General features: G+C 32.9%; 1 protein-coding gene across 1 annotated transcript; it reads right to left on the bottom strand.

Annotated features, from left to right (window-relative positions):
* Positions 1 to 4,364: 4,364 nt before the first annotated feature.
* LOC141690637 (major pollen allergen Ole e 10-like) lies at positions 4,365 to 4,824 on the bottom strand. The gene is made up of 2 exons (XM_074495418.1): positions 4,753 to 4,824; positions 4,365 to 4,610 (listed from the first exon to the last, which is right to left on the bottom strand). Exons 1-2 carry the CDS (start codon positions 4,822 to 4,824, stop codon positions 4,365 to 4,367), a joined length of 318 nt encoding a protein of 105 aa, XP_074351519.1.
* Between the last annotated feature and the right edge of the window lie 10,184 nt (positions 4,825 to 15,008).

Genomic DNA, 15,008 nt, shown 5'->3' with positions numbered 1-15,008 from the left:
CAGTTTTTACCCCTCATATCTCTCCTATTAAAGCTACAGATGATGCTAAAGAACAAACTGATATTTCTGAAATAAATATTCATAATTTGAATACACCTGAAGTTCTTTATCTGGAAGCTCCATCTACATCAAAGACACCAGCTCTGGAGATAAATTCTGCTGATCAGAATTTAGATGATGTAATTCTTGAATCTCCAGTTTCTTCACACACTGTTGAGCTCTCAGAACAGAATGAGTCTTCCTCAAGTTCTGATGACAGTGTTTCTGCTGAGACTCCATTACCTATTCTGGGCAAGGAAGAATTGGTGAAGAAATTTGTTGAAAAGGAAGCACCTATTCCTTGGGAGAATACTCACAGAGGTGTTGAGTAGACCAAGAAGTGGAATGAATCAGATTTTATTCCATGTAATAAAATTCTGACAGTGCATATTGCAAAAGCTGATGAGTTGCTCACAAATGATGATCTCAAGACACAACTCAAGATCACAGCTCTGTCTACAAAACATCTTCATGGTCTACATACTGCTACGCATGAAAAGGTTGATACACTCAGAGAACAAGCTGATAAGCTCGATCAGGTGCTCAAGCTTGACAAAAACAGGTATATCAGACCTATTTCTGAAAAAGTTGCAGCCATTGAGAAAACTCAAGAAAAACAACAGGCCCAAATTGCTGAGGTTCTGGTTAATCAAGCTTCTCCGGAATGCTCAATTGGATGAAATCCAATCTTCAGTTGAACTTCTTCTTTCTCTCTTACTTCCTGATGATGCCAAAAAGGGGGAAAATGTAGTTAAGTCCAAATGCTCACCTACTCAAGAACTGAAGAAAAAAGATGATAAAGGTGATGACCAGGGAAACTCTGAAAAGAGCATAGGTCAAAGAAAAGTTCAAGGAAAATCTTCTATTCAGAACAAGTCAAGTTCTGATGCTGTGAATACTCAAAGATTGATGTCAAGTGGTGATAAGCAAAGTCTGATGTCAAGTTCTGATATTCTGATTCAGTCAGGATCTGAAGACTCTCAGAAGTTCTTATAAACTCTGAAGTTAAAAGGGAAGCAAACTACTGTGTATTACAAAGATCCTAAAATCCAGACACTTGATGAGGAGATAGCAAGAAGATTATTTCTGAAACACAATCCAGGAATGGATTTAAACAACTCTCAAGAAGGAAGAAGCTAGATTTGCTGCTGAAAAGACAAATCCTAAGTCTAAAGCTTATGATGCAAAGAAACCTCCAAGGCCTAAGGAAAAAGGCATTTTGATCAAGGAAAAGTCAAATTCTGAAACTTCAAAGTTCAGAACTAGATCACAGACTGAGAGTAATCCCAAAGACAAAGGGAAAGGAAAAATTGATGAACCAACCAAGCCACTGGACTTGAAAACTTATCAAGATCTGATGAAACCAGTGTGTAAAATGGTTCAAGTATCTGATGATAATCTTGTTGAAGATGAAACTGTTCAAATTCTGGAAAGAAGAAAGATAAGTAAAGATTCTAAAACAACCAAGTGAAGATTCTAAAACAACCTCTGACACTACTCAAGTTGTTGTTCAGAATAAAGGACAGGAAGGTACAGAAGAAACAGAAAATTCTGATCAAGCTATCAAGACATCAACTGCTGACAATGTTCAAGTTGATTTGAATAAATTGACAATTGCTGATAAGAAGAAGCTGTTATGGAAGAAAGCTACTCCAGTTGAACCAAAATCCAATCTCATGATTAATCAAGTTGCTACATTTGGGTTGAAGGCCAAGCAACCTAGAGATAGAGCTAGATTAGGTTCTGATGAAGAGAAGATTCAAACAGGAGTAGAGGTTACTCTAGGAGATCCTTTCATATTGACAGAAAAACCATATGAATAAATCAAACAAAGGCACCTTGACAAGGTGTTGTCTGCTCAAGTTGTGATAGATGCTCATGATAAGGAGAATCTAAAAGAGAAATTAATCTTATTTCTCAATAATGGAAGGACTTACAGATTAGCTGATTCTGATATATTAAAGAAGTTTATCAGAGAACTTCAACATATTCATTATTTTTTGAAAGTAAAATCTGATGTTACAAGAAGATGGTCAGAATATATTTTGAAGGCTATAAGAGATCTATTCAGAATCTCTGGTACAAAGACTTCTCATTACAGTCCAATGATTACTGAAGGTGATGGAAGAGAAATTTCTATGCTGAAGAATTCTGCTAAGGTGGAAGTTATTCTGAAAGGAAGATACTTATATTATAATGAAAACTTTTCACATCCTAAGGTTATCAGACTTGGTGATGGACTTGAAAGAACATCCATTCAAGCTCTCAGAACAGCCATTTATCAAATTGGTGACAATAAAGAAGAAGAACTGATGCAGGTCAAAGCACAGTTAGCTGAAGTTCTGAAGAAAGCTGAAGATAATCTGATAAACGATTTTGTTAAGAATCATTATGGATTCAGATTGATTCAGTGATGTTGGTAAAGCTGGATGTTTTGTAAGTTATAATTTATAGTCTTATTAAACTCTTATTGCATTTGAACTTAAGTGTTTTTGACATCATCAAATCTATTAACTTGTATATTCTTGCATAATTTACAAGTTGGGGGAGATTGTTGGATATATTTGGGATATCATGTCTAATATGTTTCATGTTTAGTTTTCAGATCTTAACTAACAGGAAATATCAGTTCTTACTGAAATTAGGACTTACTGGAAGTCAGGACTTAAGGATATCGGGATTTAGATTATCAGAAGATGGATATCAGAACTTAAGTACTAGAGGACTAACAGTTAAGGCAGGAAGCTGATTTACAGGAAAGAAGATCGAAACTAATACGGAATAAGATATGCATGGAAAGAGTTCGAGGACTAGAAGAATTATATAAGATATCTGGTTGATATATTTTAGAAGACAGAATTATATTCCATATCAACTAGAAGTTATCTTGTAACTGTGTGTCTATATAAACAGAGACATAGGTTTACTCTATAAGAGTTACGATCATCGAGAAGATCATATATTGTAACCTAGCAGCTCTCGTGATATTTGTTCATCACTGAGAGAGAACAGTTCCATTGTAACAGAGTTTATTATATCGAATACATCTGTTTTCTGTTACTTGTGCTTTAAATCGATTTGATTGTATTCTACACTGTATTCAACCCCTTCTTCAGTGTTGTGTGACCTAACATATATATATATTAAATTATTTAATCATAAGGTACAAGAGTGTCACAATTGATATATTACGAGTTGTTTTTTGTTAAAAATATGCATCAAATAAAACAATACAAAGAAGATAATATAGTAGATATATAGTTTTTTTACGTGTGTGCATATGAGTAGCAATCTTGAGAGAACTCTCTTTAGTAGAGATTATATAATTATATAATACACGTATTTATTTTAAATACATGGCACAAATATCCAAATTAGATCTTTTTAGATACTTTTTTAGCCTATTACCGATATTTTTATCATATATATTTACAAATTTAAATTACCAAATTCAAAACGAAAATCCACAATTTTTATTTAAAAAATATTGAAAATTAATGAAATCTTTCAAAGTGTTTTTGTTGTAACATCACACTTATCCAAAATTAATTTACAATGAAATCGATTTTTTTTAAAATAAAATTTTACTATATGATGATAATTCACAATAAAATTCATGTTTTCTCCATATATATATATATATGAGAGTTCTCTCTTGACTTAGGATAAGATTGTAGGGACACACTTGTTATACATAAAAAACCATAATCTAGATCATTGATTAAATTTTAATTAATTAAACTGTTAAATACAATTCAAAATGGCAAATTAATAAATAGGTCAAAGCATGGATGACAATTAATTTGGATACATATACAAATTAATCAACCTTAGACATATACAAATAAATAGATTCAAGAGGGATTGATCAACGGTGGACATATCAAAATTTAGTGATTCGTTGTTACATGTTTATTTTAAATTTGAATAGAATTAAAATATGAGGCTCAATCGAGCAACCATCAAATTTTAATATTTCAAATTTTATAATACAAACACATAACTCATGTATTGCATCATCTTTATTATTTTATTATTATTATTATTATTATTATTATTATATACATAATTTTAAATGAACATATATTAATAAAATAGTGTATCATAATATATTTTGGTTGTGTTTTTAGAATAAATAATACAAATATTTAATTTAACATGTTACTAACGGCATCAGAATCTTAAATAATAAAATATTAAATATTTTTAACAATAAATTTTACAATAATTATTTATTAAGAAACAAAAGATCCAACCTGGTTGTTAACTAAAACTAGAAATTATGCTCTAGTTTAATTTTAATAGATTAGTAAATAATCTAGAAATCAAGGGTAGTGACAATTTCCAAAAGATGGATCACTAACAGATGGAGTGCCAATATCAGCATTACAATCTCCTGTTTTTCTGAAAACGAGATCAAGAGCAAAAGAAGCATGATTTTGCAGAGTGTTTGGGTCATAACATGATCCCCCTGGTTGGATAGCACTACAATCATTTTGTCCGCATGTCGAATCTAAGAAGCCTTGAAGTTTATCATCTGGAGCTTGTCCCTGAGCTATACACCATGTCTCCTGCATTGTATAATTCGATATATAAATTATATATCAATAATTTATGCATAACTTTTATCAGCAATTATATATATCAAGCTTAGATATATTACAGATAAAAGAGTAATTTTTTAAAAACATATACAACCTAAAATAGACTTGCCTGTGCCTCAGAAGTTGAACAAACAAATATACACAGGAGGAAACCAAGTACATACACAGAGGAATTGGCCATGGTTATGATCTTTTGTTAATATATTAATTTCTCACGTGAGATAAATTTATTTGTGTCTCATTGTATTTAAATAGGGAGTTTTAAATTGCTTGCATTTATTGAAATATTATCATATAATATCTTCTAGATAATGAAAGATATTGTGATATTTTGAAATTTGATCAATAGGATACAATCTATTTTATATATTATCATCATTTTTTTAATTTGGCTGAGGATATTTTTTTTATCTTTTTTTAATGAAACAATTTCTTCAACATCATGGTCTAGAACGGGAATTTAAGATATGTTATTGTGCATAAAAATATTAACCCTAAAAATATTAACCAACTCACCCGAGTAGGTAAAATGGTTGAGACCAATATTTAGGACTTACCATGCAAGTGGACGCTAAAATTTAAGTAGAGGATCGTGGCAGTGTGATAATGGTACGAATATTATCAAAGAAAAAAATATATTTAACCACATGCAATATAAGTTTGTTACAAAATGATAATGATATTTAATAATATAATTATAATATACATTTATTAGCCTATACTTTTTAAGGTACTTTTTATTTTTATTATATATATATATATTTTAAGTTAACATATATTCATTTTGGAAGAGGTTAAATATTTTTTTTTAATATAATTACAAAAACCATATTGGTTAAAATTTACATTTTATCTATTCTTTTAATAATGTAAATATAATATGTATTATATGATATATTTTGAAATAACAATATTATAATATTTTATTTTGATATTAAGATATGTCTCGGGTACCATTTTATTTTAACTGGTTTGGTTGAAGTGAATGCAGGGATTTTATCTCATTTATTACTTCCGTAGCCGATTGGAATTAGATATTTGAGAAATTTTTGAGAACTAAATAAAGATATCTAAGTAGGGATGGTCATTGAGTCATTTCGAGGTGAATGAGGGCTAGCTCTGTCCCCGATCCCATAACCCGAAATCTATCCATGAACCCACCCTGATCCCTTAAAAGAGATTATTTTACTTCCCGATTTCTGCCCCGAACTGTTAGATATATTTGATGTTGTTAGGGTATAACATAAATAGTCATAAGAGTTTATTTTTTTTATTTTTTTATCGTAGGTAACCCGCAGCCGCTACCTTTGGGTGCGCACTGAATAAACCGTACGGGTTCACGTAATAGCCAGCAAACCACGTGAACCAAGGTACACCGCATTTAAGCGACAGGCTCTGAGGCATAATCATAAATTCTCCTCCCATGGGATTCGAACCTGTGACCAAGAGAATAGTTATCCCCTCTTTAACCAACTGAGCCAACCTTTGCGGGCGTCATAAGAGTTTATCATCCACTAGAGTCTGACAGTAGATGACATCATCAATATTTATTCATCAGAGTTTATCATAATGAGTTGGCTGTGAGAGTATACTATGCTATAAATCAGAGATGATTTATTCTGTTTTAAGAGATAAGATTTGCAAAGATATGCCAGTTCTAATAAATCAGCAGAAGCAACTATCACATTATTAGATATCCCATAATTAAGTTATTCATGTAAATCATATCTCTATAATTGATAGTGTACCTGTGTAATATATAAACGCAGAATAGGTTTACACTACAGATGTTGCTTAACATTATTCTTATTCGTGTTAGCTAGCAAATTTCAATAATACTTGTTCATCCTTTGAGAGCATAGTTTATATTTACTTATCAGTTTTTATACATCAATAAATATTGATCTTCATATTTTGTGTTGAATCTCGATTCGATTATTCCTACTATATTCAACCCCCTTTCAACAATATAATTAAAGCCTAACAATTGATATCAGAGTTAACTATTAACACACATACAATTTAAGATCCAGCAAAATAGTCATGATTATTGGAAAATGAACACAAAACCAGACAACCTTGACAAATACTAGTAGATATGTATCTATTAGGATTCCCATGTTGCAGGTGAGTGAATACTCTACATGGAGGGTAAAGATGATTATATTTTTGCAAGCCACAAATCCTAAGTATCTTGACAGGATTTATGATGGTCCTTATAAACTAACCAAGTTCGTTGGTACATTTGGAGATGAGCCTGAGGCGGTAATTTTAAAAGTAAAGAAAAATTACACTGCCGAGGATCAAGCCTCCATAATAAAAGATACAAAAGTGAGACATCTCTTACAAATCAGTCCGGATAATATTATGTCCAACAGAGTTATTGGATGTAAAACTGAAAAGAGATACGGGTTGGATGGTTTGAAATCTTTCTCTTTTCTTGTAAATCGTAAGTACAATTCATAAAACAGTCTTTATTAGAAAATAATTGTTAGGGATATATTGTGTACTTGATGATAACTTAAACAAAATACCTTTTAGAACTTAATTAAGATTTTTTGTAACTTTCAACGGATGATCATTTCAAGATCCGTTGAAAGGGTAGCTTATGTACAATAAGTATAGTAGCACATTCCTGCATATCCAATTAGCTTAATGTAACAGATGATGTAGAATGTATATGACATGTTAACTACTAGATTGATATACAAGATAGGTTGGTTAATTATAAATATCAGATGCCTTGTAATTGTTGAGTGGCATTTATGACACTTTATAACGCTCCATTAAGTTTTGAATTGGTGCATTTGTGCTTAAGTTGTTGGTGTTTTAATGTGCTTTCTAGTGTTTTTGCATTTCAGGCATTAATCCGGGATTCAGGTGAATTAGCATTGATTTGGCTAATATGGTGTTAGGATGGTGTCCAAGGAATAAATCTCGGGAAACCAACTCATTGCAGCAAGAAAAGAAAGAAAGCAGAATTTTATTACTATGAGCCAAGAAATCCTGAACAAAGTGAAGTTCTGAAGGAGCTTCATCATTGTTCAAGATAGCAGAGTAGTTGTTTGGGACAAACTTAGCTCCATTAAAAATAACATCCTTTGGTGTCATTTCTGTTAAAAAATTAAGTGAAAATTTTGTGTTTGCAAAGTGTTTGATAAAATGCCTGTAAGAGAACGTCAGAAAATAAGAGAGTAAGAAAATAAGAGAGAGAGAGAGAGAGAGAGAGAGAATAGAGTAAAAGAGTGGGTAAACGATTGTATAATATTTTATCTCTGATATTTATACTCTGCACATGGTAACGTCTCTTTTGAATTAGAATCGGCAATTTTTATACTTGGCAACGTGTAATCAGTCAAAACATAAATAGTGGGCACGGTAAACATGCAGTAATTATTGCACACATGCACATACCAAATCCAACACGCAACCCACTAACAAATGATTTTGACTGTTTTTATCTCACCTAATTATTTTTCTGAGAAATATAACTGTTACAGTAAATACCATAAATAAGTCAAGTAAATAAATAATGTCATGCAAGCATCAAGATTTGCATCAGAACTTGACTATTATCAGAATTTAACGGTCATCAGAACATGGCTTTTGTACTCAAAAAGTGAATGACTGTTTCTTTATTTCTTCACACAAATACTGACCGGTTTCTTCAGAGTTTAATCATCAGAACATAATCAGAACTTGTCCTCAGAATTTATGCAAATAATACTTAACTGTTTATCAAAAACAACTTAATCACCACAGTAATTTTCATCATTCATATGGAGTGATAGTGTGTGTATGTGTAAATGATCAGATAAAGATTAAAGTCTAATAAACTTCAGTATATCTTAGAAATAAGGCATAACTACGAAAAATGCTTAAAATCTGTCTTGAATTGTGAAGTATACCGTAGAATAAAGTTATGCAAGAGTCCACCTCAATTTTTTGTGCTTATTTTATGCATCTTTTGAAATTCTTTTGGCAAGGGCTTCTCAATGTAAATGAGTTATAACTGCCATCAGAATTAATGTTGTTATCAGAATATTTCTCCAGTAATCAGAGAATGTGAAAAGTCACCAAGAAAAATTAATTTGCTTTTCTAATGCATATAACTTAATACCAGCAATGCACTTGGATCTTCCCTTTCACATAAATTACTCTAGATCTCAATGGAGTACCTGATTTTAATTTTTTTTATTTTCTTCAGATAAGTGAGGCGTATCAAGCATGTAGTTCATCCTTAAGATTTACTGACATCATAATTTGACAGATAAGAAGCAATAATCTAGTTTGTGACTTAGTAATAAGATACATGAAGTAAATTTGACTAATATCAAAATCAGAATTTGCTTGTGTTATTGATTTCCACATAAATAACTAATTCAAAATGGGATACATAGTTTGTTAAAGACTACTAAGTCAGCATCTAACAAGATAATCCTCATTGGATTGAATAGTCACAGAACATTCAAAAACACTTTCAGAGTTTATAGAATCACATCAGATAAAAAGCAGTGTTTAATATGTTACAATTTAAGCACAGATTATATTGGGATAAGAAAATCTGTAAACACTGATCATAAAGTCTGATGTATGAGAACAAAAACTAAACAGATTTTGAGAAAGAACCGGAAACCATTCCAAGTTCATTTACCAGTCTTGTAAAAGTAGCTTCACATAGTGGTTTTGTGAAGATATCTGCTAGTTGTTGATCTGTTGGAATAAAATACAATTCCACTGTACCTTCCATCACATGTTCCCTTATGAAATGGTACCTAATGCTGATGTGCTTTGTCATTGAATGTTGAACTGGATTTCCTGTCATAGCAATAGCACTTTGATTATCACAGTAAATAGGTATTTTAGAAAATTCTAACCCATAGTCCAGTAACTGATTCTTCATCCAAAGAATCTGTGCACAACAGCTTCCTACAGCAATATATTTTGCTTCTGCAGTTGATGTGGAAATTGATTTCTATTTCTTGCTAAACCAAGAAACCAATCTGCCTCCAAGAAATTGGAAGCTTCCACTAGTGCTTTTCCTGTCTATTTTGCATACTGCAAAATCTGCATCTGAGTAACCTATTAGCTTAAAATCTGATTCCCTAGGATACCACGATCCTAGATAAGCTGTACCCTTGAGGTACTTGAAAATTCTTTTCACAGCTATAATATGAGGTTCTCTTGGATCAGCCTGAAATCTTGCACAAAGACAGGTAGCATACATGATATCTGGTCTACTTGCAGTTAATTAGAGTAAAGAGCCAATCATACCTCTGTAGTTAGTAATATCTATTGATGCTCCAGTATCTTTATCTAACTTGGTGGCAGTGGTCATGGGAGTTGATATAGTAGAACTGTCTTGCATTCTAAATTTCTTGAGTAGATTTCTGGTGTACTTGGATTGACTGATAAAAGTACCTTCTTGAGTTTGTTTGACTTGAAATCCCAGAAAATAACTCAACTCTCCCATTATACTCATTTGATATCTTGATTGCATTAACCTGGAAAATCTTTCACAAAGTTTTGTATTTGTAGAGTCAAAAATGATATCATCAACATATATCTGTACCAAAAGTAAGTCCTTTCCATGGTTGAGGTAGAATAAAGTCTTGTCAATTGTGCCTCTGTGAAATCCACTTTCCAGAAGAAATTGAGCCAGAGTCTCATACCATGCTCTAGGAGCTTGTTTAAGGCCATAAAGTACTTTGTCAAGCCTGTAGACATGATTTGAAAATTTTGGATCTACAAAGCCTGGAGGTTGTTCAACATATACCTCTTCTTCCAATTCTCCATTGAGAAAAGAACTTTTCACATCCATTTGAAAGACTTTAAACTTCTTGTGAGCAGCATAAGCCAAAAAGATTCTTATGGCTTCCAATCTAGCAACTGGAGCAAATGTATCATCATAGTCAATACCCTCCTATTGAGAGTAACCTTTAGCAGCCAGCCTTGCTTTATTTCTTGTAATTATGCCATCACTGTCAGTTTTATTTCTGAACACCCATTTTGTATAAACAATTGATCTGTCCTTTGGTCTTGGTACTAGGGTCCAGACTTTATTTCTTTCAAATTCATTTAACATTTCCTGCATTGCTTGCACCCAATCAGCATCTTGAAGAGCTTCTTCCACTTTCTTTGGTTCATTCTGAGATAGAAAGGAATGATAGAGACATTCATTTGTTGTTGTTGTTCTAGTTCTGACATCTGCTTCAGAATCTCCAATTATTAAGTCAGGTGTGTTTGATTTAGTCCACTTCCTTGCAGATGGAAGTTGATCTCTAGAACTGGATCCTCTCCCATGATCCATGCTGTCTCCATCAATATTTTCTTATGCTCCCCCTGAAGTTATGCTCTCTGAGATTCCAGAATTTGAGTTGGATCCTTCAGGAATTGAAGAATTAGAGTTTCCAGAATTGTCAGAATTTGGTTCATCAGAACTTGATGAATCAGAACTTGAAGAGCTAGTGACTGGTTCTGATGCTTCTTGAGAGTCTTGAGATGTGGTATGATCATCAGCTTGCTCCCCCTGAATAAGTGCATTTTCCTTTGGAGCAGTTACCATAGTTTCAATGACATCAGAATTTAACCCGTCAGAACTTACAGGATCAGGATTTAGGTCATCAGAATTTACATCTTTATTTTCAAATCTCAGCAGATCATGATCATTGAAATCTTCAAGTCCAGTAATCTTTTTATGATCAAAAGATACATTGATAGATTCCATGACAACCCTTGTTCTTAAATTGTAGACTCTGAAGGCTTTTGTGGAAAGTGGATATCCAACAAAAATTCCTTCATCAGCTTTTAGATTAAATTTTGACAGCTATTTAGGATGAGTCTTAAGAACAAAACACTTGCATCCAAATACATGAAAGTATTTCAGATTTGGCTTCTTTTTCTTCACCATCTCATATGGTGTTTTTCCATGCTTGTTTATGAGTGTAGCATTCTGTGTAAAATAAGCAGTCTGCACATCTTCAGCCCAAAAATAGGTTGGTAGCTTTGCTTTATCAAGCATAGTTCGTGCAGCTTCAATAAAAGTCCTGTTCTTTCTTTCTACAACTCCATTCTGCTGTGGAGTTCCAGGTGCAGAAATTCCTGCTTTATTCCTTGCTCTTTGCAGAACTCTTCCATGATTTAATTCTTGAACTCAGTGCTATTATCACTTCTTATTATTTTAACAAAATCTTTGACTAACTTATCCAACTGTCTGACATGATCAGTTAGAGTAGATGCAGTTTCATTCTTCTTGTGCAAGAAATACACCCAAGTGTATCTTGTGAACTCATCCACTACAACCATAGTATATTTCTTCTTTGCAATAGACATGACATTGACTGAACCAAATAGATCAACATTCAGTAAGTGATAAGGCTCAAGAATTAAGGATTCAGTTTTGCTCTTGAATAAAGATTTTCTTTATTTTGCCTTTTAACATTAGTCACCAAAACCATCAGGAGCAAATATTGATTTTTGCAGTCCTCTCACAAGATCTTTCTTTACTAGCTCATTTATGTTGTTGAAATTTAAATGAGAGAGTCTCTTGTGCCAATTCTAGCTTTCTTCAATTGATGCTCTGCTTAACAGACAGATTACAGAACCATCAGAATTTGTTAAAATTATGGCTTCATATATGTTACCATGTCTGTAACCTTTCAGAACCATTTTGCCTGTAGAATTACTTACAACTTCACAGTGTTCTTCAAAGAAATACACATGATAACCTATGTCACAGATTTGACTCACACTTAGCAGATTTTATTTAAGTCCTGAGACAAGAGCTACTGTTTCAATTATGACATTCCCAAGATTGATATTGCCGTATCCCAGTCTTTCCCATATTTCCATCTCCATAAGAAACTTCTGGGCCAGCTTTCTCCACAAAGTCTGATAGCAGGGCTTTATTTCCAGTCATATATCCTGAACATCCACTGTCCAGAACCAGGATGTTTTTCCTGTTAGCCTGCAATCACAAAGATGGCTACTGATTAGTTTTAAGGACCCATACTTGCTTGGATCCTTCGGCATTGTTAAGTTTGTTAGCATTTGTAGCGGATTTAGTTTCAAAGTTTATGCTAACATGCTTTTTATCAGACTTAATATCAGACTTTGCATCAGAATTTACACTAGAAGGAATTACACTAATTTTCTTCAAAGAAGGTTTTATTTCATAATAATCATAGTACAAACTATGATATTCCTTACAAGTATAAATAGAATGTCATAAACTACCACAATGAAAACAAGGATTTTGTGGTTTAAACCTAACAGACTGACTCTTAATTCCTGATCTAGGAGGTAAATAGTTTATATCTTTATTTTTCCTGCAAAAAGAAGCAAGATGGTTAAAGTTTCCACAATTATAGCATTTTTTTCTAGGAACATTAGGAACAGGCATATAATTATTACTTTTATTCACACCTTCCTTTCCATTCCTCTTTTTCCTAGCTTCCTTTACCTTGTTCACATTTTTAATCTCTTTCAGCTTATACTTAAGCTGCTTCTTTGTCATTAAGCCAATGTTTACCAAAGCTAGTTTATCCTGTTTTAATTTATCAGAAATTGAATTTTCTTTAAATTCTGTTTTAGAGTCTTTCATCTCTTCAGAATCAGACACAACAGTTTTCGCAACAAAATTAACAGGATTTACCTTTGGCTTTTCAGTCTGTTTGATAGCAATTGGCTTAATTGGCAAAGTCCCTTTCTCACTTTTACCATCATTATAACCTAACCCCTTTATCCAATTTCCACTACTTAGAATATTCTAAGTTGTTTTTCCTGAGTTAGTCCAAATCCTGATGATTTCTCTTTCTTTTTCTAATTTAGTTTTCAGATAATCATTTTGTTTCAGCAATTTATTCTTAACATACACAACATTATCTCTCTCTATCTGAATAGTGTTCATCTTGACTAACTCTTCTTCAAGATAGCTATTTCTATTTTTGTACTTTAGATTTTCAGATTTTAATCTTTCATCCTCTAAAGTCTGATTTCTATAGCTAATATAAATGTTTTTCAGAAATAATCTCAACTCAGTAATATCTTCTGTATCAAAAGCAAGAGTTGATAGAGGTACCTTTAGTTCAGCAGCATCAGAACTGCTATCAGCATTTACCATTAAGGCATAGTTCACCTCTTCTTCAGATTCTGAAGTGTCTGCCCAGTTTTTCTTCTTTGGGATAAGCGTCTGGCCTTTATCACCTTTTCCTTTCGTGCAATCAGGAGAGATGTGGCCTCTGTCACCACAATTGTAGCATTTGACATTTGAGTTGTCTCCTCTGTCAGACTTTCCTCCCTTGCCTTCAGTCTTTCTGAACCCTTTCTTGTCAGAACTTCCACCTTTCCTGGAAAACTTCTTACCTTTTCTGAATTTCTTGTAGGCTATCTTTGTGATACCCTTCACTATAAGAGCACACAGTTGCATCATCTCTGTATCAACATCCACTTCAGATAAATTTTCAGGTTCTGAATCATCATCATCAGAATCTGATGACTTTGAATCAGACTGTATGATGAGAGCCTTTCCTTTTGCCTTCCTAGAGACAATTGGCTTTTCTTCAGTCTTTAAAGCAACTGTCTTAGACTTCCCTCCATGCCTCTTTTTTCTTTGCACCATCTCAAGTTCATGAGTCTTGAGCATCCCATTGATTTCATCAATAGACATATCAACAAGTTCATAGTTGTCTCTTATTGTAGTAGCTTTCAAATCCCACTTTTCAGGAAGAACTAGTAGGAATTTCATATTTGAATCTTTTGGATCATATTCCTTATCCACTAGTGACAGATCATTCAACAGCTTTGTGAATCTGTCATATATATCAATTAGTGACTCATCAGATCTTGAGTCAAAGTGCTCATACTCCTGTGTGAGTATTGTCTTCCTGTTCTTTTTGATGGCATTGGTTCATTGACATCTCACTTCCAATGCATCCCAGATTTTTTTTGCAGTCTTGCATCCAATCACCCTGTTTGACATGATATTGTCAAGTGCACTATGAAGCAAGTGTCTTACTTTTGCATCCTTGCCTAGTGAAGAGATGTCTTCAGTGGTGAATTCTCTCTTTTCTTTGGGAATCATCTTTTGTGGCTCATTCCCAACTGCAACAGAAAACTTTGTGGGCTTGTGTGGAACATCATAAATTCTATCTAAATATTCTGGATCTGTAGCTTCCAGAAACATGGCCATCTTCACACTCGATACAGGGTACTCAGACACCGTGAGCATAGGAACCCTGATAGTTTCATATCTACTTGTGTTTTTAATGGGTTGAACCTTTGCAGGTTCTTGAGGGTCTTGTGTTTTTGATTGATCAGACATGATTGATTGTTTGTTTGGATCTTGACTGTTTGTAAGCTTAACAG

Source organism: Apium graveolens, chromosome 10, assembly GCF_009905375.1.
Source record: "Apium graveolens cultivar Ventura chromosome 10, ASM990537v1, whole genome shotgun sequence".
NCBI lineage: Eukaryota > Viridiplantae > Streptophyta > Magnoliopsida > Apiales > Apiaceae > Apium > Apium graveolens.
Note: the sequence above shows the minus strand (reverse complement) of the source record. Positions and strands in the feature narration are given on the sequence as shown.

Excerpts from the sequence above, each read along its gene's own strand:
- LOC141690637 (XM_074495418.1), bottom strand. The coding sequence starts at position 4,824 with ATGGCCAATTCCTCTGTGTATGTACTTGGTTTCCTCCTGTGTATATTT. Across the intron at positions 4,611-4,752 it reads GTTCAACTTCTGAGGCACAG|GAGACATGGTGTATAGCTCA; the intron begins GCAAGTCTATTT and ends TATACAATGCAG.